The 23260-nt window shown below is 41.3% G+C and overlaps 1 protein-coding gene, 1 long non-coding RNA gene and 1 other non-coding gene across 3 annotated transcripts; all 3 read right to left on the bottom strand.

The window, feature by feature from the left end:
- Window positions 1–286: 286 nt before the first annotated feature.
- Window positions 287–9835, bottom strand: LOC137596798 (uncharacterized). Its single transcript, XR_011035586.1, has 3 exons — window positions 9686–9835; window positions 2121–2183; window positions 287–1387 (listed from the first exon to the last, which is right to left on the bottom strand). It is a non-coding gene; the product is annotated as an uncharacterized lncRNA (long non-coding RNA).
- Window positions 9836–11973: 2138 nt separating this feature from the next.
- On the bottom strand, window positions 11974–15692 carry smtla (somatolactin alpha). The gene is made up of 5 exons (XM_068317545.1): window positions 15672–15692; window positions 15154–15336; window positions 13849–13962; window positions 12275–12454; window positions 11974–12168 (listed from the first exon to the last, which is right to left on the bottom strand). Exons 1-5 carry the CDS (start codon window positions 15690–15692, stop codon window positions 11974–11976), a joined length of 693 nt encoding a protein of 230 aa, XP_068173646.1.
- A 2467-nt stretch (window positions 15693–18159) lies between these two features.
- On the bottom strand, window positions 18160–18233 carry trnat-agu (transfer RNA threonine (anticodon AGU)). Its single transcript has one exon. It is a non-coding gene; the product is annotated as a tRNA-Thr (tRNA).
- Window positions 18234–23260: the final 5027 nt, after the last annotated feature.

Below are 23260 nucleotides of genomic sequence, written 5' to 3'. Positions count from 1 at the left end.
TCCCAGGTTGCACATTTGGTTAAATTCCCATCTGGGAAGAATGAAGTCTTGTGAACGTATGGGACTCATATAACGCTAAATAGGGGATGAGGACTGTATGAATGGATGAGAAACAGGCTTGTGAAAGGAAAGCTTTTGGAGGAAAAAAAAATCTTATTGGATAGAGGAGAATATGTGCTGAAGATATAGAAAATATAGAAACACCACATACGCTGAAAGTGAGTATTTTCTTTTTTACATTATTGTGGAAAACAAACATCAAACATTACAATATCACAACCCCCTCTTCATCTGTGATGACAAATTAAAATAACTCTTAATCACCAGGTTTATCACCAGGGACTGAAACAACTGTTTAGAGATAATCCCAAAACGAATACTGTTTGAGGAGAGGAAAATTTTCCCGAGGAACGCTACGGAACACTTCAAAGTGGTCCCAAATGGGCCGACTCATAAATGGTTTGCCCCTCAAGTGTGCTCGGTGCAATCATTCCCTGCTAGCAGATTGTTTGTGACAATTATCCCGATGCCAGATACGGCTTGCTATGGCCCGCGCAATCGCCCGTCCCCATCAGCCAACTCTGTTTATCGGTAATTGCAATTTGGAAAGAACTTGGTGGAGATTAGGCCCAAGGAGTGGTCGGACTGAGAGCCGGCCCTGCCCTAAACAAGAGAGCAGTGTTTGGGTCGAGTCCGCACGAGGTCCCACTGAGGGAGAGAGAGAGTTTAAGGGACAGGGAAGGAAGGAAGGAAGGAAGGAAGGAACAAAGTCAGGAACCAAGCAAGGAAGGAACCAATAAAGGAATCCAGGAAGGAAGGAAGGAAGGAAGGAAGGGACACAAATACACAGCAGTTCATTTATAATGAAACACAATCTCAACTCTTCCAATGAGATATGAGATAAGTGAAATGAATTTATGACAAACCCTCCTGAATTGAAACAGGAAGACTTCCATCGTTCATCTGTAACTTTATCATTTCATCAGGAATCCAGAATCTGATGGCTTTGCATATAGGGTTTGGAGAAGAGACCTCATGAAGATGAAGGGGTTGTCCAGGACATTGCCAGCTTCCTCATCATCTTTTATTGGCTGAGACAGTACCAACCACACAGCTGACTTTCCTTACAAACTTGTGGATCCTGACATTGAAGTTTCCACTGCTGAAAACCACAACAAGGGGGTGGGTTGGCCGTGTCCGTGAAGGTCAAATTTCTCTGCGCCCTCTCGTAGATGACCCCAGAAGGTTTTTCACCACCTCCACCTTCTCCCTTAAAATAGTCGATGTCCTTTTCACACACTGCAGGAAATCAACAACCAGTGTCCTGGCCATCTATGGAGTTCACCTGCTGCGTGAAGATCTCCACCTGGTTTCTGCACACTTCCTTCTGTAATAAAGACAACAACTGAGGAGTGATTGAAGCTCATTTTCAATGTACCTGAGGCGGAAGAGAAGTCACAGGTGTAGCTGTGACTTCCGCTCTTTGTGGGCACCCCTTTTAGCATTATACATCCTTTAAATTAAACATGTGTTTCTATATTGCATATACTATAGTCTGTGCAATACCTTAAGTGACATGAGAACCCAAACACTTAAGGTTTGCATTGATCCGTCATTATTTTCCAATCTCTTTTTTTAAGCCGTCGCCGGATTTTATTTGATGCACATGTGATTTTAAGCCCGCCGAAGCTTCGCTGGAGTCACTCCCTTCCACATTCACACACCATCTCACACATTTTTGCATGACAGATACACACACACACACACACACACACACACACACACACACACACACACACACACACACATGCACGCACCATTAACATCATGGTTGACACGGGATACTTTAATACACCCAGCTGTTCCACTTGTCTTCTCTTCTCACACGTCTCATTTCTTACAACAAATGCTGTTCATATTTTGTCCTCCATATTTTAAAATCAGTGTTATAATGAAACACTACACACGTCATAATACTGTAATCTGGTTCAGAGATTCGTGATGGACAGAATGAAAGCAGCGTATGCTTGAGAGATGGACCTGCAGTATTCCTCTCAGTGCAGTATTTAATTTCTACCACTCATAACAGATAGTGAAATAGTGGGGGGGGGTTGTGTTACCCAGATGCGTGTCCCCAAAGATGTGCCTTCATTTCTCCCGCTCATCCTTTTCAGTCCATCCACCTGTGAGGAAAAAAACATTTAAGGAGCCGGAGTGACATCTAGTGGCCCCATCTGGTTAGTGCACGTCACTTTAATCATCCAAAAGGTTCGATTGGTAGAAATTCACGTTGCGTGTTGAGATGTTGCACCGCATTAGAACTCCAGATGGTGTGAAACCTGCTGGATTTGGGGTCGAAAAACTCAGAGGGGCTTTAATGAGTCTAAGATCTTTGTCACTCTTCTATTCCTGGAAGCCTGAGCCATAACACACCACATCTTCCACCAGAACTGAACCCAGTACGCGTTATCTTTCATAAAAAATATCCCATTTAGAATGTCGCTGCAGTCATGTTCTATATGTTTCTCTTAGATCTTTCCCAAATGAGAAATTCAGATTGCTTTTTATTTCCACCTATTTACGACTTTTAAAGTGATTTCAATTTTACCATGCCGCCATACAAAAGTGCACGACGTGCATTACAACGTCCCCATGTGTTATTGGAAGCGGAGACCTGCAAACATCAGCGTTTCATCAGATCTATATAAGTTTCAATATCGAGTGCAGGAAGGCAGGACATTGCTCTCATCAATGTGTTCCTATTGAGACAAACTGGGAAGCAGTTGGGACATGACCAAAGATAATAATAAAACAATTATAATTTATCAACTCATATGACGTAAACTCAGACTCAGCTCTAAGGATGCAATCATTCTTTTTGTAGATGGGAAATGAATCACAAATATTTTATATCAAGCAGAATGATGGGCTTATTTTAGTCCAGTGAGAACTTTTAGAAATTCATACACACATGGCGCATTTAAGCCCCCGACCTATAGGAAGCTCCCATATTTCATCATTGAGCCTAAAGCCCGGGGCTCAAGGGTTGCAGGCTAGAACCGATTCTAAGTCAAGCTGTGGCAGCTATTTATGATGTTTGACTTTTTGTCCCCAATGTGCTGACAAAATCCTTCTTACAGCCCTTCCTTTTTGAAGACATCACACACACACACACACACACGCACGCGCACACACGCACACACACGCACACAGAGACACAAATTAATCAATGTTAAGTTTTGCACTGGAGCACCAAAGTGAACTTTCTGTCTCCCTCACACCTAAAAATCAATTTGATGTCAAGTTATGCTTCAATGCCAAAACAAACCAAAACAAACAACAGAAAGACATCAGCGGATTGCAAAGTCAAATAAATCACCCTTATCAGTTTCCAACAGAGGGAACCAGTGAATCATCCCGCTGCCAAACAAGACCTTGTTTTTGTACCTTTAATTAGACATTCACCTTTTAAAAGTCATCAGTTAGCGGTCGTGTGGCCTTGAAACTTCCAAAGGCAAAAATAACATGGATACATAGGAGATATACAGTATATATACATACACATACTGTGTGTGTGTGTGTGTGTGTGTGTGTGTGTGTGTGTATGTATGTGTATATATATATATATATTTTTTTTATATATATATATTTTTATATATATATATATATATATATATATATATATTTTTTTTTATATATATATATATGGTATATTGACTGTGTCAGAGAAAGTGGAAGCAATGCAGACCCTTCAGGCTGTTTGGACGTTCAAATGCTTTCAGTACTGTAACAGTGAAAAACAGGATGTTTCCTTCTGGCTGCAAACCCCCTCAGGCCATTCTGTCCACCCCCCCCCCCCAAAATCTCGTTTGCTATTTAACCAATGCATGTTGGCAAGTAGTATAAAGATTCTATTCTACCTAAAGACTTTTGTTTGGCTTTCAACTTTTCTTTTGCACCTTTTGTTTGTCGTTGTTTGGACCGTAAAAAACCCATAAAACTCCATGACGTGAATCAGTGGAGGAATCTGGTGCTTTTATTTTGAAATATGTTTAATAAACGTGGACGATAAAACACAAAAATTAATCCATTTCAAACTTCTTGTTTGTACTATACTACAGTGTTTCTCCACCCATCCTCCTCCTCCTCCTCCTCCTCCATCTCATCCTGTGTAGCCTTTGCCCCCTCCAGCCATCCCCCGGACCCCCACCTCGCTTTCGCCACTCCATCCTGTCTGCGGGCTGCCAGGCACAGATAACGTGTCTTGGCAGGGAGTCGGAGTGCTGTCCTTTGCTTCGATGAGTGGGAATCCAGGAAGCTGTGTACATGCCATGCCGGCTAGAACAATAGGCCAAGGAGGGGAATCAATTGGTATAGAAATAAAAAAATAATATGTGGAAGAGAAATATGAGAGTGGGACTATCAAAGCCCTGCTCGGCTGGAAGCAGATACCGATCCGCTCGGTTGGAGATGAAACTGAAAAGAACAATTGTCTTCTCTGAGCTCATTGAGTTTTATGCCGGTTATTCGTTAAAATAGGAAGAAAATCTTTAACCTTTGCTCAGCAACAGGTGGACTAAATGTTCTGAATTTCTTACGCAGGGTAGAATATATTTAAGTGGTGCTTTTCAACTCAAAAGCAGGTTTATTACATTACAAATCTTCTTTAGCTGCATCATTTCCCCCAATCCTCCAAGTTCTACTCATCAATCCTTCCCTTCTTCAGCAAGATGTGAATTTTTTTTTTTTTTTTATCCAGCAGATTCACTGCAGAGCAGCAGTACATAAGTCCTGCACAGTCCTGTCCTCCATCACACCACTCCACTGTTCTACTGGATCTCCTGCAAAGTGCAAATAGACAGTGAAGAAACCTACCTGTTAATGAGTACGGATTAAACACCCTTTAAATTAGAATTCACATTCAATCCGATTGATGGAGCTGGATGAAGCGCGCAACATTACATTTTTACAACAACATGTCATGTTTCTGTTCTGAAATCTGTTCTGAGATCTCCTGCCTCCAAATGTCTTTTTGTTTGATTGTTGATTTTTTTTGACAACAATGATATCACTGTCAGCTAAAATACTGGCAAACAAAAACTCCGGCCTCAATTCTTCTGGGTGAATATTTTCCAAAAGCTCATTGCACATTCTGTTGTGTCTTTCTGTTAAGAGCGCGGCTGCGCGCAAGCTGCCGTCGACAGTTCCGCTCCCATCTTGATTTACAGTCAGACGTTAATCGTGGACGTGCACATGTGGTCCACCTCTTTCTCACTCTTTTTGAAAGCGCTCTATAAAGCTTTCGCAATCATAACCTCTTTTTCTCACTGCGACCTCGCCCTGTTCTCTCCTTTCATCAACACTTTATATCAGTGATTTTTTTACAGGCCTGTCTGTCTGGTTGTGGAGTGGCTGGTTTCCATACTCTGAATGGATCACTGAAAAATGTGAGTTAATGTAACAAATATCTGGTGGAGGTGTCTTCTCCTTTTATACACACGATATGACGCAGAAACGATGCATCGCTGTCACGGTGCACAACGTTAATGCTCCATCCCTGCAACTGCTATTTCGGATTACAAAATTATGCTTACATCCCCCCTCCCTCCCGCCGGATATGCCTCCAGCTGTCATTAGACTGTTCCTGTAGGGCAGCGTGATTAAACGCTGCTATGGAATTACTGAACAATGGCAAATAAACCACAGGAACTAAACGTGGCACCATCACCCTCTCCTGCCAAGACTTATTGTCTGCTACAAATATCACTCTTCACTAATTATCATCAAACGGTTCTGGACTGTATTCTTCACCAAATACCACATGAATATCAAACTGCTATGGCTGGCTGCGAGCAGATCGGGGCTACGTAAACAGTTGGTCAGCTGTAGGACATTGGAGGAAGCTGCAAATTTGAGGGTATAGTACCGGGGGGTGGGGGGGACCACAGCAAGTAAACATTACAATTTAAAACATCATCCATGGCGGCTGGATGAAGAGCAGACGAGTCACGATCACGCGTAGAAGCGTGATGCCTTCAAATCCTGATAAACTTCTCATGTGCTATAAAATTTGACGAACTGCCAGACTGAAAGTCATCGCCTTAAAAAAAAAAAAAAGGAATCAGATCATTAGTAAAGAAGTGCTAAAACGGACAGTTGTAAATGCGTTACTACCCATTACGCATCATTACAACCATGGATTCATTTAATGGAAGAAAACGTTACCAAGAATAAGCAAAATATGCCTCATCGAAATCTGATGGAAAGTTTTTCAAGTTCTTTGAAGTCAGACTTATAAAAAAGTCACTGATGACGCACAACTGCTCTCAAACCGTCAGTGTTAAACACGATGTTGCATCAAAGGCTCTGACACCTTCCTGTAATTCTTAAAGAGTGTTAATTTTGTTTGCACATTGCTCAAAGATCATATAAATAAATAAGAAAGTCACACTTCAGTGCTTTAAAGTTCGACTTTTTGTTGGCTGGAGTTATCCTTATGCAGTAAGAGTTTCATGCCCATCAAACAAATATCTTATATTCTCATCAATACGCTTCAATTGAATGCAAAGACTCATCCGGCCTCAATCTTTTTTTTATTTTTTATAAATCTTTTATCGTTCTTAAGAAAAGGCAAGACAAACAGGACATGGAGAATGGAGGAGATGCTTTAAACCGGACCGGAGAGGCGGTAAATCATAATCCTTGAACTGAGACTGAATTTAACACACCTATCAAAACCCATTTAGGATCAGAGGCCAATGGTTCAACAATTTTACTATCTGTGAGCTCCCCCCGTTTTTTTGTGTGCTTTTTCTCCAAATCTTTTTCTTTCAGGGAAGAAAACAGATAAATGAAAGCCAAATACAGTACACATGGATAATCCTCGGCATCGCTCCAAGAAGGAAATTATTATATTTGAAGTTACGAAAGCGCTTCCTGAAGTGAAGGAAATGCAGCAGATTTTTAGGCCTGCGTCTTGATCTAAGAAAAACACAAGTAGACGCGTACTGGCAGAAAGACAAATATACCCCTCTGCAACCCTTCCTTTCTTTTTCTAGCTCCATGTGTGTTGCGATTTACAGTAGACTATCTCAAAGGAGAAGGAATGTTTTACAAAACAGAGAAAGTGGAGGAAAACTCCGAGAAGGTCCTTCTGGCCAGAGACATGAAGGGGAGGAAATTGCATTGATTTAAGCTCAGCTTCTTTTGGCATCTGTCCGCCTTCTTCGTTTTTCTTTCCTGAAATGAGGGCGTTTGTTCCACAGCCGCCGGTTTAGACACAGCATCTAAGTTGTTTTTCTTTGTCCCTCATTATATCCACAGTAAAGCTGATGAGTGGAAGTGAGTGGCAGCATCTTGATGCCTCATGAAAAAAAAAAAAAAAAAAAAAAAAAACTACAAAAAAAACTTTGACTTCAATCGTCTGTTTTTGTGGAACGGACTTAAAAACGGCTGCCTCCATTCGAAATAATAAATAAAACAAGAGTGTGTACAATGATGATGAAGAACTTTGTGTAAATGGGTAAAGCTGAATACCACTCAAACCTGGCAAAAGCATGAGTCATTGGCGGCTGGGGTACAAAAAACGTAAGCCTAATTGAGCGAGCTGGCGGTAATGAATCACTCTGTTTTAATGAAAATCTGTAAAACTAATTACACCTATCTCCTCCCACATTTACTGCAGCTTCCACGAATGAACAAACCAGATTTTTTTTTTTGAATCGCGACAAGCCGAGCTCGCAGCGCCAGACCACGTCTGCTAGGAATTATATTTAGACGATTCATTTGCGATGTTAAACATGTTTAAAATGGAAATGCATTGCTGAGTAATGGTGTTTTCTGCTAACACACCAAGGAAATAATGTTAACTGCATAGAATAGTCAAAAAAGTTCAGTGTTAGTCCAAAAAGTTCAATGTCTGAATGTCTAACTAAAAAAAAGTAACTAAAATCTCTAAATGAACTTTTGTGACCTGGATTGTTTTGCTGTCGGTAAATTCAGCATTTAATTAGACATCATGTTGTCTACGTATTCACCGACTGTTGAGCTTCCAACATGGTGTTTTATCCCAAATTTAATTTTAAGATTCGAACAAGGACGGACAAAAAATCCCAACAAAAACGGATTATAGATGCATCAAGTCAGGAGTTTCAATTACTAAAATCTATTTGTACCATTAATAACTAAAATTTTACAAACACACAAATGTAATCCCCAATGCTGCAGCTGCACATTTGAAATGTTCTATTTAATAAACGTTAATAAAAACTCTATTAAAGAAGGGACGGAGTGATCTTTAAAAGTCCTCCTCTGGGGATTTTCTTTCCAAAATGATGTTTTTTACCCGTTATTTTCCTCTATTTCTTCACAGCTTTGGAATCCTCACTCTTAAAAAAAACAAAAACAAAAAAAACCCAGATCTGTGATTCAGTTTAGGATGATTGATGGCTGCCTCCCTGCAGAGTGCACATAGCATGAACCAGTTTCCACAGTCTCTGAGGTAATCATCTAATTCCTCTGTGGCCTTCAATTGCCACAAACCCAAAAAAAAAAAAAAAAAAGAAGAAAAAGAAACCCATGCCGTAGGGCTTGTTTCACCATGACCGGCACATTCCGTTATTAACACACCGAGGCCGTCTGTGCAGGTTGTGTACTGTGAAAACCACAAAACAAGAACGCAAATTCATGGATTTAACAGTTGGGTAAACAAAGACAAACAAAGCATTGTTATTTTTCAAATGAGGGAAAGATTTCTGGCTGTCTTCAAATTAAATGGTTGCAATTATTCATTTTACAATTATAGAACTGAAAGAAACTTATGTGGGGCTGGTTTTTAAACTCTCCTTTTGGCTTCCTCCTTTGCCGGCTCTCAGATTTTTTTCCTGGGTGAAACTGGAGCGTTATGCTGTTACAACATGACATCTTCTAACAGACTGGAACAGTTAGGATTGGCCTTGATCCCTGTGACCTCTTGACCTCTCGCTCACGTCGCCACGCTGCCTTGAAGAGAAGCCTCGCCTCTGGGGTAGAGGCAAAGCAGGATTGGACATCCATGATACTTCACCGATTGAACAGAAATGATTGTGTCCAAACCCCCCCCCCCCCCCAAAAAACAAAAACAAAAAAAAAACAGCAGCAGCTATGTTTGTCAGAAGTTAAGCTCCTCCCACCTCACCTCATTCCCTTGTTTCTACCTCCAGTCGCCTCCTATGCTTCCTCCTGCAGGCAAACACCCAAGCAAGGTTTTACTGCCAACCATTAGAGCACAGAAACAGAGGAGGAAGGAGAGGCAGTGGTTTTCAGCGTAGAGATAATACAGTGGTGGGGAGAGTGTTGTAGGCCTTTCCAAACTGTCATCTTGAGGCATAAATGAAAGCAAAGTGACAGAGTGTGAGCCAGAGGAGCCGGCGTAGACTTAAAGCCTGGGTTCTCTGGGTTTCATATCAAGCCAACACCACTACACCGGCTGCTCTGGCTGTGTACCTGCCTTCAAGCCATCCATTTTCCCGTCTGGATCCAACCTGCTTCCCTGCACAAGAGCGGTGCTCAGACTTCTCCCCACTCTATTTCTCTGTCGCCACTGCTGCCACATTTTCCCCCTCTACGTTTGATTGACAGATTTCACGTCACCACGGACAGGGGGGGGGGAGAGAAAAAAAAAAAAAAAGACAGTTGCCCTCTTTACCTTTCTTTGCCTCCTTCTCTCTGTCCATTTTCTTTTCCTCTCCTGCTTTTCCGTCTGCCTCCTGTGCTCCACTTTTACATCCCAGCAGTCTAGATTTCCTTTCCTCAGGTTATAATAGTTAGACTGTGAAATCACCCGGGCCCCCACACCCCTCCCTTCATCCCTGTGTCCTTCTTTCCCCTTCCACTCCCTAGCATCTCTCTCCTTCCTCTGATCCCCCTCCCTCCTTATGCTACCCAATCTTTAATATTTATGGCATCAAAGCCTGAGAGGTGGGTGTGGGCGGAGGGTTTTACCTCACCTATGATTACTTTACGCGTTGTCAGGAACCAAACGAGGTAAGGTGAGGGTTGAGCTGCAAGGTTGAGGCTGCGAGGCAACAACCCTGCAGAGCAGAACAGAGGATATCCAATCTCCTCCAAGCCCCCATACTGAAGTGATTAGGCCACAGGAAGCCCAACCTGACATTGCTGACACTAGGCCGCCCCCCCTCCCCACGCCCCCACGCCCCCACCACTACCACATCCTGCCTCAATATCGACCCAGACCACACGACACCACCTTTCTGCGCTGATGCCCGACTCGCCGTGGCGACCGCAAGACTCATCTGCATATTCTGATATGTAGGGGATGGAGAAGCAGAAGACAAGAGGAGTCTCAAGACATTTTGAGATTAGAAAGATGAAAAAAAATAAATTATAGAATTACGCTTGTGGTGCTTACTTTATTGTTTTCCTAAGTCAGACTGGTGGTAGAAGTAAAACAGAAAGGAAGAACTGCACCCCCCCCCCAGCTACCGTCCTATTAGATGGAAGTGGGATCAGCTCTGCAGGTGCTTCGTTTTGCCTGCTCATATCACACGGATCAAGATATCTGCCAGTCAATCAAAAAAGCGATTGCTACCAGAATTTATGTGTTTCTTATATATGAAGGAAATAAAAAGAGGAACTAAGATTATTTCAATAAAAGCTGTTGGTTGCCAGTTGCTTTTTTTTCCTCATCCAGCGCATTGCATTTTGATGTATGCTTGATGCATGGTGTTAAAAGTGTACGTATGTTGATGAAAGAACACTACTGCCCTCTTGTGGTTGGGGTGGAAAGGGCAATAGTTAAGATCCTGCAAATAAACTGGATTTGATTTTGAATAGGGAGAAACTTAAACCCGTAAAAAAAAAAAAAAAAACTGGGGCAAGGATGTGGCTTTCGCTCCAAACAAAAACAACAACAATCAATGCAAACATGTTTTTTTTTTTTTTCCAGAACTTGCTTTATTAGCGCCTTAAATCAACACCAGCTTTCACAATACGTTGGGCTTCTATTTACACAAGAGAGCACGGACTAAAATATGGTTCATCTTCTGCTTTACATTTTCATAACATATAACAATTAAAATTTAAACTGTGTATCCCTCGGTCACTTAAAGGTTATGAGCTTATTTTATTACAATCAGGTTAAATTGGGCGAGTTAAGGTACATTAATATTCATGAGCACTCAATATCTCTAAACCTCTGTGTAACCTCAGCTCCACATATTTCATTTTTGCAGTTATTTGTTCTCCCTCTCTCTTTCTCTCTCTCTCTCTCTCTCTCTCTCTCTCACACACACTACACACACACACACACACACACACACACACACACACACACACACACACACACACACACACACACACACACACACACACACACACACACACACACACACACACACACACACACACACACACATAGAGCAAGAGAGAGACTCTTTCACCAATCAAAATGTGTCTGTTTTTTTAAGTAGTGATTGCTCTCTGTTTGACTCTTGTCTCTGGAGAAAGTGTTTCATTTCAATAATGCAGAAGTGAAACCATCGCTTTTGAAAAAAAAACCGGAGTCTCACCAAATACTCCAGGGACCGTGGGAATAATCAAAACACTGCAAGTGCCAGCGAGGACTACAAACTCCAGTTAAGAAGAAAGGAAATGGAAATCAATGGCAGGATATGCAGATTTTTTTGACAACTTGACACGCAAATGATCTTCTGGGAGTTTGCCCTCTATTGCCTTTGCCAGGTTAAAATAACAACTGAGTGGGGGAATATAAAATACAGCATGATGCGAGGGCACAACATTACACCTACTTATTTTTGTGTGAAGGTATTCCAAAACAGTCAATAAAGAATGCGCTGCATTTCAAGCAAGGTCGGTTCGCCCGCGGCATGGTCATATCTATAAGTGGACGGCTACCGACCTGAAGAATTAATTTAAAGCTAAATGCTGCATTATTTAAAAGCTGCAATCAACGTTTCATGCACAGATGTACGTCTCATTTTGACGGCACTTGAGAAGTTTGAGCAAAATTTCCATTTTATGGGCATCTTTCTTGAAGCAGCTGAACAGGGTATAGTCTCTCATGACAGACTCCAGCAGATCAGGCTGCACATTATAGATGAAGAGGTTTTGTTCGTCGTACGTGGAAGTCTCAGTTGCCTCATTCAACATCTGCATGGTAAAAATTTAGGGATGAAACAAAAGCTGAAAGTTGTGTAATGTCTTTAAAAAATATATATATATATAACAAAAACACAGGGATGGGGATTGGACCGACCTTCTTGATGAGAACCACCACACCTTGCTCCAGACTGATCAGTTTGTCGGACACCCACTTGGTCTTGTTGAGCAGCATTTCTGGAGCTTCATCGTACGTCTCCAGTGAGGTGTGAAGGTAGACCAGAGGCCTGATCCACGACTGGACCAGCATCAGCACGGAGTGGAGTAACCATTTGTCCTGCAATGAATACAGGTCAATGATTGAAAAGGAACTATTGATCAGGAGGGCGTCATAAAATCAATACACCAACATGCTGAAATATAACCGACTTTAGCCCAATCCCAGTTCATCTCCTTTGCCCTACCGCTTGGCCCTACCCCTCCTGTGTCCGATTGAGGGGTAATGGTCATCTAACCCTCCGGATGGTTAGGTAGCGATGAAAAATGCCAGATAAATTTGTGACCGGAATCACGAATGAAAGATGGCTACCGGTGAAGATAAATTTAAAAAATCTTTGCAAATAACCATGAAGCCATGTTAAAAATTCATAAGAATAACAGATTAATATAGTTACCATAACATAACGGAAGCACTGATGACATGACAGATATCATCTCATTTCCTAGACTGTTTTAAGAGGAGAGGGGCACTTGAAAACAAGTTGTATGGTAAAATAGGAAAGTTAATATTGGGGCTTTTTTATTTTAGTCATGTTTGTTTAAAAAAAATGGCAGCCCTTCAGAAATCTTGTAATATTGCAATAAACAGAAGCGGTCTAAAATAGAACCAAGAACTTCATAACAGCAGGGCTTCTGATCAAGGAGTTGTCGGCTGAAAACAGTTCAGCAACTTCAAAAGGCTGACATGTCTCGGGTGAAGCAGTCGAGCTTCCTTAAACTTCCCTAAGCCGAAAAAGACTCCAATGCAAGCGCAATGACCGCCATACAAATTGCTATTAAACTGCAGAAGAGGCTATATCTCAGAGGGAAAGGGCAGAGGACAAATTAGCATAAAAGAGAGGCTTGCAGTTGTAAAGATCACAGTAAATATTATGGACATGAAGTCTCTTTGTCTTCATGTCTGTTAGCAGAAGGAGGATTGTTGTAAAACTCCCCATTAATGAGACTACAGTTCACATCAGTCGAATCAACCTTTAATAATTTCCTTTTTGGCTCCAAACCGATTATGTTTTGACTTAAAAAGCTGCGCCCCACTGGCCAGGAATCAAACCCTCTGTAGGCACAGATAAATGTTAAATAAATAAATGTGGAATGTCATACAGGGAAGTGTGTTCATGGGAGTCAGAGGACGATTGGTGCTGATAATCAGCAGCAGAGGACCGAGCGTCATATGAATGGGATGATCACCGTCACACTTTAGCTGGTAAAACTGGAGTTTTAAGACTCCCCTTTGAATCAGTTTGAATCAATCCTCCTGTAATGAAAAGCTGGCTGCAAGGATTCCTATAGAAAGTCTTTACGTACCCGTGTGAATACAAGAATAACCTTCAATCGAACGCAAAGATCCATGGAGGTAAAAACAATCCACGCACTCGCCTAGACTTGCATTTTAGAAAAATGGAGAAGCTTGACACACAAAAATAATTGAATGATCGGCAGCGGTGATCTTACAGATATCTGTTGGATTTCACTTTTGGAGCTGGGGATGGGTAACGCTTTGGTGATGCATGAGTATCCAGTTTGATGCCTCTGGAGCTGCAGTGGGAATGGGACAAACATATCCTCCTGGGGGTCCACGCACGCACGCACGCACGCACGCACGCACACACACACACACACACACACACAATCACACACACACACACACACGTTTGCATTAGGTCTGTGGAATATTGAATGATTTTTAACGACTAAGCTTATTATCCCCAAAACTTTTTATGGTCATTAATCATCTTTGAATTCAATAACCGATTTAGAGACCTTTAGTTCTCATTTAGGAATGAAGTTACAACACAAAGTTGGAATACAAAAATGAAATATGAGGAAAAGAAACTGCCAAAACTTTGTCTAGTTTCAGCCAATAGGGACATATTGTGTATTCTCATTCGTAGGACTCATGCTGAGTCTCCCCAGTAACAAGCTCGCCCAATTTCAAAGATGTCTTTGGATCCGAAGAAGCAGAGGGAATGGGACTCAACAGGCTGCAGAAACCTACCCTCTCACCGCTATAGTATGTCATTATCGCATTTGTATTACCCCGCTGTAGGCGTACTTCTTCAATAAAATATCCTTTGCTCTGAGGAGAGATGGGAGATTACTTTGAAGCCTGGCAGCGGAGTGACGATCACGTCAGAATCAGAAGCAAATAACAGCATCTAACAGAGAGTGTCAGAGTTTCTGGTCTGGCCCGGCGCGGGAAAGGCTAACAGAATGTATTTTTCACTGAAGTCGTTCTGATTGTTCCTAAACAGCCCGTAAGATAAAAACTAATAGGACTTGCTGCTAAGACTTTAACTGCTGAGGCGGTTTCTTTTTGGATGATTCAGTGTTGGTAGATATCAGGTTTTTAGCTCTTTATAAAAAGCCTTCTCAAACACAAATTTACCCCTTTCCCACGGCTATGTTACAAAAACGCTGAATTCACATTTTCATTAAGAAAAGAATCAAAAAGGTAAGTCAAACCCAACTTTAGTGGAGAAGAATATTCCCCTTACAGTACAGGTAATGGATTTCTTCAGACTCCCCTCTCAGTTGAATTTTTCCTTTTGTCGGCACAAAGAAAATCGTTTTTTACTGTCATACTACTCTGCGTGAAAAGCGATTCAGTTTCTCCTGAGGCTTTACACGTGCTGAACGTAAGCGTGTTACAGTATCTGTGAAAGCCTGTGGTCGCAGGGCGTCTGCCAGGCAGGTAAAACATCCTTCCCCTCACGATACACGAGGGCAAAGATTCATTCAGGGGTCAGTGTTACTCACAAACAAAGAGCACGATTCTTCAGAGACATGGTAGATTAGCTCGGCGTGCTGGATGACTCGGTCTAGGAGCTTCTCTTGGGAGATGGAGGCACAGCGGGAGAGGCTGGAAAGCTCTTCCCTACAGTCTAGCGGGGCGCTTAGAGCGAACAGATAGGGCCAGAGTAATAAAGCCCAAATACCCCGCTGCATGGCTGAAGACAAGCACACACAAATGTTCACAAAACACTCATACAAACATGCAGTAAACAAATAAAAACCCCTGCTCATTAGGAGAATTTATTCTCTGTGCTACACGATTTACCAACTTCTTAACTAAAAGAAAGTAAAATCAATGTGTGATTTATTGAGCTGCCGTATTACCGATCGATCGGTTTGGGTGTGTGACACGTTACCTGTCATCATGTGCTTTCTGTCAGACGCCTCAGGTCTTCCTGCATTTCCTACCATTCTAACACCTTTTATAAGGCCTGAACAGGCCATGAATTAAAGACAAGAGTCTTTCGGTCTTGCGTAGGTACTTGTAAGACGGTATAGGTCATTTCTTTACTAATGAATATTACTGACGAAAGAAGAATAGCCAGGCATGCCAAGCATAAATGTTTTCATTCAGAACATTTTTGTCCAAAGACAAACAGCAGTAACAGCAATTGAAAAATTTAAACCAAATGTTGTGCTTTTTTTTTTTTTTTTTTTCTTTTCACTCTACATCATGAAAGCATCAGTTTAATAATCCAACATTAAAGATTCAGACTGATTGGATAAATCAAAAGAGGGAATGAGTTAGAAAAAGTGTCTTGTTTGAGCTGAATGTGATGTCGGTTTACAACTCAACTATTTTATTTTTTTTAAAATTCTGACATTCATATTCCATTTTAAGCTCAGCTCCACAGGCGGGTGAGAGTGGTTTTCGACCAAAAAAAGATGTGATTTCCCACTTGTAATGACTGTGTTTAGCTGCTAGGAAATATTTCACGTCTGCTTGAAACAGACAACTTATTTTATCATTCACTTCTGCTGCAAGTGTAATAAAGACGGATCAGATCCAGCGATGGACCGTCTCCCAGGATGCTACAGGATGTATCTTCCTCGTACACATGTAGCTGAATTTAAACATTATCATTCTGAGAGGTCACGTCCAAAAGGCTTCAACCGAGACCTGCGCTGCATCTGTGAAGTATGTTTAAGGATGAGCTGAAGAAGGTTAAGGGGATCAGGAAGCAGGAGTTGACGGGGGACGGGGGGGGGGTCATGTTGCTGAACCCACGTCATGAACATTTCCTCAAGACACCCAATGCCTCGTGTCTGTCAACCTGTTCCACATGAAACGTGTTCTATTCTAATCGCCTCCCACGCCTCCACCTTTTCCTTCTTTTGCACAATAACTGAAAACATCCTGTTTATTCAACTTCCTCATTTAAACCCTATTAGACATTAGATAAGTGTGAAAACCACATATTTTTAAATTTACAAAACATCAAAAGTAATCAAGCCGCAGCTTGTGACAAAGATTGAATCAAATTGGACTTGATTATCAATCAAGAAGATATTTGTCAAGCTGTTTTCTAGCATTTTGAAAAAAAAAATTTTTCCACGCAGTTGTGTTTTCTTGTGTCTATTATTTCTTTGGTTATCTTGGAAATTTGATTCTTCAAAAAATAAGCAAACCGTTCAAGGAAACCTGACATTCAGCCACTACCAATGTGCAGACAGCTGGTTCTGATCCAAACATGCATAAGCATGAAACATCTTCAACAAGTGAAAAAAACAACAACTTTTTTAATCATCTCACCCTGCTGCAAGTTTTAGAATCTTTATTTTCTTGTTTTTTTTGGCTGAATTTAGTCACCAATTTGATTCTTCTTTATAATCTAGAACAATAGACTATTTTTGGTTGGCACAAAAAAAGGCAAATAAACACTTCTTTATCCACACATGTTGTGCATCAAACCACCTTTTTTTTAAAAAATTTTTCCTTTTTGCACTCCTGGTTTTCATTGCAGGTTCAATAATGAGGCCAAACGACCAAACATGTGGTTGATACTTAGCAAACTCTTCTTCATTGATCATTGCTTCCCCGGTAGCTCTCCAAGCTGTTTTGCACCCATCTGCCTACTTTCGTTCAATATATACATGGTCATGAACATATGTTATCCTCGTCTGCTGCTTCCAGATACGAATCAATCAATCAAAAACTACTAAAAAGCAGCAGACAGACCTTCAAAACTGATGTTTATTTTGAAGTCCTTCAATGAATCACTATTTCTAACGAGGAAGTAGTGAAACATCATCCGTGCATCCCTTTCGACACACATTTTTGACCTCCTGCCATCATTCTGTACAGTTTAACAAAATAATATCTGTGTGTGATGAAAGATTCAGTTTTACATCGTCGAGTCTGGCCTTCATCGTCGGTAGACTTGTCAGAAAATATTTGAAGAAGACATGATGCTCACTTTGCGAAGGATGAGCGATGGAAGTGATAAAATGTTTGCTCAGCTGTTATTGGCCTGTGTGCTCCCATGTTGCCACATCACTCTGCTCTGTTTTTGAGAAGAATCTCTTAGATTTGTTTGCCAGGGGGATAATTTCCATCCTCGCTCTTCCAGACTCGGCTTTGTTTAACACTTCCATCATTGGAGCCTTCTCATGTTTTCACAGACCCCCATCACTTCATTCTCAACATCCTTAAAGTGATTCTGAACAAGATTTTTAATGAACCCAGGAAGGTTTGTATAAACAGCTGTTTTTGCCATATCATTACAGCATTACAGCATTTTACAAAACTAATAATGACAAAAAATGTATAATTTAAATTAACCACACAAGGGTAAATCCTCTGCAATGACATAACAATACCCCAGATGCTCTTAATCTCTTCTACCCCAGTTATATTTTATACCTTATCCCAATGCCAGCACCCAGGGAGCAATTAAGCTTCAGTGTCTTGCTTAAGGGTGTCGACATGTCGACAACTCCCCCTGGCATAGGGAGCTTGACGCATAAGGAAGGCACTGCTGGGATTCGAACCCAGGATCTCCTGTTTACTAGACAGGCGCTTTAACCAACTAAGCCACAGTGCCTCTTGAGTGCCATTGTAACACTAGTGAACAAAGATATAAGGAGTGGGACAGCAATAGGAGTTCGAAGCAGAATCTATCTCTTTCTCTCTTACTTGAAGTTATATAACCTCTCTCTGCATCCTCCTGCAGGTTACATCCACAGGACTTCCTCCTACAGCTGCTTGTGGTGCCAGGCCCTTTCATTATCAGGTACAAAATACAGTCACAACAGTCACAAGGTCGTACGTGTGCCTTTGAAAAGAAGCACACGCTCTAATGTCCTCCAGGTCTTTGAGAGACAAACCAACCAGTTAACATAGGTTCAGTTTTTCTAACGGCATCAACACAGCCAATGTACGATCTTGACAACAACATAAGCTTACATAAGCTTGTTTACTGTGATTGAGGATGTTTTATGAGTTTCCAAGGTAGAAGATTTCAAGGGAGAAGTATTTCTCTTTTTTTTTATCTTGTTATAAACTTCTAGAGGATTGTTATATAATTTATGAAGGAAGGAACACACTCCGTCAAAGTGTAACAAGGTTACTCCTGACTCCAGTTCTCCTTCTATACTTTTTTTCAGTGGAGGCTGAAAAAACAGCAGATTTCTCTACTTTACGAGTATTTGGTTACTTTGAAGTAATTTTATTTACATGAAATGAATAAGCATTAATTTACTGAATGTGGAAAAAAAAATTACAATTTTAAATATGCTATTTCCTCTAAGCGTTAACTTTGTTAGCATGCTGTGTCTAACATGTTACAGTCATGCCTGTAAAAGTAAATACCCTTCTCTCCCCTCACAGAAGATTGTGAAGTACTTAAGTGCTATTCAAAAGCCTGTCTGTCATGTATGGGTCTTTACACATTTTAACAATAAGTATCATTGTTAATTTCTGGCTCTATGCATTAGCTCTGAAAAGTGGGGTGTGTGTTGCGTGTCGCTGAGATCTCTTTTCACCGCCAGCCGTCCTGTTTTTGATGTGCAACGGTGTAATTATAGTAGCATTAACAGATGTAATATTGTTGACTTCCTTGCGGACTTAAAAGAGATAAAGTTACTCGTTCGCAGCACTCATCCATTCCGTAGCTCCCAGCTGCCTTTTCCTTATTTGTCTGGGTTGATAAATTATTATCATATCATTTTATATGAGCAAAATCATAACAAAACATTTGGAGGATTTGCCTCAGGTCTGCTCCATGGCTATCTTATTCTTTTATGACACAAGTGAAATGAAGAAAACAGGCGATGTGAGCTTTTTTAATGAGAACTTTGAGATACAAAGAGACACTCAGTTCTGTGGCGCAATACCAACAGTCCCGAGGCAACGGAGAAAAACTACACATCTGAATGATTTTATGCCTCTTTGTAAGAAATCGGGTCATTGTGCGTGTGCGTCTGTGTGTGCGCTTTCACACGTGATAGTGGGTTCGCCGTCGAACATGTATGAATTGTCTGTTTGTGTAGCCTTCATGGAGTAGATGGAACATATTTGAAGGTTATATGCATGAAAAGTAATTAAATGTTACATTAATATCTGTAGAATATTACAGAAAAAAAAAACACAGAAAAAAACTCCATTGATAGATAAAGACCAGAGAGGTCAGCGCTCTTCATCCCCTTTGCTTTAGACTTCTGCAACCAAAAACCTGCTGTAGGTCACTATTTTTCCTCACCATTTGAAGGATACATTATTGTTATTACTTAAATCATTCATGAAGTCAAGTGTGTTGTGCATAGATCTGCAGCGTCTCCTTTAATGGGAAGACACACTAATCATTTCTGCCTCTGAGGGATCGCTGCAGGCGATGGAATTAAAGTTTTGCTCATTAAAGCTGTAGCCTATTAATTCACCCCCCGGGCATCCATCCACTATTAATAAGAATGGTCACGCTTATCGTTCGATCCGTGGCCTGTGATCCACGCCTGACAACGGGAACAGTTAGAAAGATATTGGTGCATTGATTCACAAGCTGTCTAACAGATAAGCTGGAAACAGTGAAGGTGAGCCCTGCTGTTTTAAATAGCAATGGTGCCGGATGCAGGGAGGGGCATGGGACATCCTGTTTTAATTCATGTCAGGACAAAGACACACATATGAATAGTTAAGGTACTAAATTTAAACCCTTTGTGCGTTGCAACTTACTTACTTTGTAACTTACTTTGCAGACCAGATTGTGTTATTTAAGTTTCATAAAAGACTTGGCAAGCTCGTAGGGTCCGACCTTTAGTATCGACTATGCAGATTATGTGATTTCTTCTTTTGTAGGTTCTGTTAATATTCTAATAACTGGAGAACTTTTGTTTTGATCCATCCTTGAAAATGTTTTCCCATTGTTCAGGTTTCAGTTAAAATGACACTGGTGGAGATGTTCCTCCATGTTCTACTGCACATACTGACATCTCAGCTCGTACCTGTCATCGAGCTTTGTCCCATAAAGATATAATATTTAGATTCAGATTCTGCACAACCTCAGTTAACTGTAGCTGTCAGTCAATGAGCGCTTCTGTGCATTCTTACAGGGAATATTAGAACAAATGACCAAAGACAGTCAAATTTTTTTTAGTTGAATTTGTTGCTTAAAAAACAATGTGAACCATAATGATAAAACATCAACAGAGAAAGTCACACATATATTTGTCTGAGATGTGCTGGAGGCTTTTTGATGTCTGTAGATTTATTTATTTATTTATTCATTAAACACATATCTAGATATGAAAAAACAAAATGGTCCATTCACTTCTGCTCAGACATGCACATTTAATTAGAATTAATTATAAACCCACTTTTCCCCACACACTATATGCAGCATTTGTACTTAACACGCTTCATTGTCATTCACGTCCACTCTGACAGATCTGTAGTGCTTGTTAATCACAGAATAATAAAAACTCACCTTTCTGCCCCGTCCTCCTCACCCCTCCCCTCCTCTTCCCTCCCCTCCTCCCCCCTCCCCTCCCCTCCCATCTCAGTGAATAGCATACTAGCGGTCTGAACAACCGGCGTGGACATCTGTCGGTTTATCAGAGGTCCTTCCAAACATGTCACAGAAAGTTGGACTTATAATCAAACACAAATCGACTTGTGAGAAAATCCTCCGCTGGTCATCGGGGACCTGTGAACATTTGACTGATACTGAAGTAATAAACGGGTATAATTAGATTTTCGTCTTCTTCTGTTAACCACAGCACTGCTTATCAACCCAGTGAGAAAATCATCTTCTATTCCAAAGAGATTTTGACATTGTTTAAATGTTTTTTTTCCTTCATAATGATTTTGCAGTACAGCAAATACAATTTGACTCCTGCCAAACTAATCATTGAAGATCAGATTATTTTTTTCCCCTCTTTGATTCCTCCAGTCTGACGGATAGCAGCTTCCTGCAGATGACAGTTCCGGGCTGATCCATTACCACTTTGCCCCAGGCTTAATTACCATCTCCCTCCAGTAACACGCAACACTCCCTCCTTCAAATGCAATCGCGCTCTAACTTTTTCAATCTGTTTGCACCAGGAGGAGCACCTTTGTTGCTCCTACGTCTGCAATCCCTTCTCTCCGGTGCAGAACGGGAGCACCTGAATCCATAAGAACAACACTTGAAGTGAGGGCCTCCCTCCCCATCCCTTTTACTTCCCAGTGGGATTAGGTGACGGCGGGAGAAGAAGAAGCATGCCTGTCTTGCCGTGATGCCACGTGTCATTTTTGACAAGTCTGCAGGATAAAGAAAGCAGGCATAAAGCTTTAAATCAAATTGGTCACACAGCCTTTGCCAATCACTGCGGACAACATATGCAGACTCACAACCAAGGTGAAGCTGTTTTGTGTCTAGGCAGTGAGCAATCTCCCCCCGTGCTCTAAAATGGAAATGAAACTGTTACACACCCACAGCTATTGAGCAAAGGGATTTGCGTGGGCTGGGGTACAACGCTACTCGATCGCCACTGTGGGAGAAAGCTTTAGCTTTGCCCTTCTTCAAAGTGAGATTTACAGAAAGGAAATGCTTGGCTAGGTTTATTCAAAAGGAGCTCCTGATGGTGGGAAGACAAAAGGTACTTCACACCATCTTCCCTGGGGCACATGTACTCTAAAGCTCCTCTTCTCTGCTTTACTCCTTATTCTAAGTACATGCTCCCCCTGGAGTGCAGTGCACTCTCTCCTGATCCTGTCTCTTTTGCTCCATCTTCTACTTTTTTCTTTTATTTTCCTCATTCATTCTGCACCTCGTCATCGCTCTCTCGCTTAATTTCACTTGTCTTCTCGCCTCGGCTTCGCCGTCTCGCTTTCTCTCTCTCCTCCGCTCCTGGCCGTTCCTCCTCTCACCTTTAAGCTCCTCTCTCCCACGTCCTAGTCTCCCCTCGCTCTCTCTCCTTCCTCACCATCTCTCTCTCTTTCTCTTTCACTCCCTCTCTCACTTTCCGTGTCTGTCTCCAGCCACGTGTTGGCTAGCTCAGAGCAAAACCCTCTATTAACAGAAGCCAAGGCCAGATGGCGGCTCGGAGACGGATCATATCAACTCTGAAGTTCTCCGTGGGTTCCAGACAGCCTTTTCTTTTTTCCAGGCGTCTCAAAAATAACTTACTCTTCATCTTTTCACCTACAAACCAAGCGTGGGATTTGTCACTTAAATTGCCATTGGTTATTTCTAATTTCACCGTAAACCATAAATAAAAAAATAAATACAGACAAGAAGAACGTTATTCTTCGAAGCAGTTGCTGTTTTCGGACATTTTTTTTATTTTCCTCTCCGCATTTGTTCCAATATCAATTTTGTCTACCCTCGCTAAAGCCTGCCGTGCTGCGATGGGCCTTATTAACACACAAACTTTCAATCCCCTGGCGACTCCATTTATTCCCAAAGGGAAATTGCAGAGATATAATGAGAAAAATAAAATGTTTGCCTTTCCCAGAATAACAGAATAAGGTAGGACATATCCACCAGGAGGACTTCCTGCAGTTTGTCTAATGAGGCAAAGCAATGTGATGCACTTTTTGGTCAGTTCAGGAGACGGGTGTGAGATTTTCCCATTAAATAATATGAATCTCACA

Source organism: Antennarius striatus, chromosome 6 (genome assembly GCF_040054535.1).
Source record: "Antennarius striatus isolate MH-2024 chromosome 6, ASM4005453v1, whole genome shotgun sequence".
NCBI classification, from domain to species: Eukaryota; Metazoa; Chordata; class Actinopteri; order Lophiiformes; family Antennariidae; genus Antennarius; species Antennarius striatus.
The sequence above is the reverse complement of the archived record's forward strand: the minus strand, read 5'-3'. Positions and strand labels throughout refer to the sequence as shown.

Bases quoted from the DNA above. Each gene is read 5' to 3' on its own strand.
- smtla (XM_068317545.1), bottom strand. From the start codon at position 15,692: ATGACCTATACCGTCTTACAA. The intron at 15,337-15,671 runs GTACCTACGCAA...TCAGCCATGCAG, and splicing joins TGACCTATACCGTCTTACAA to CGGGGTATTTGGGCTTTATT. The intron at 13,963-15,153 runs GTGAGTAACACT...GTGGACCCCCAG, and splicing joins AAGAATCGTGCTCTTTGTTT to GAGGATATGTTTGTCCCATT.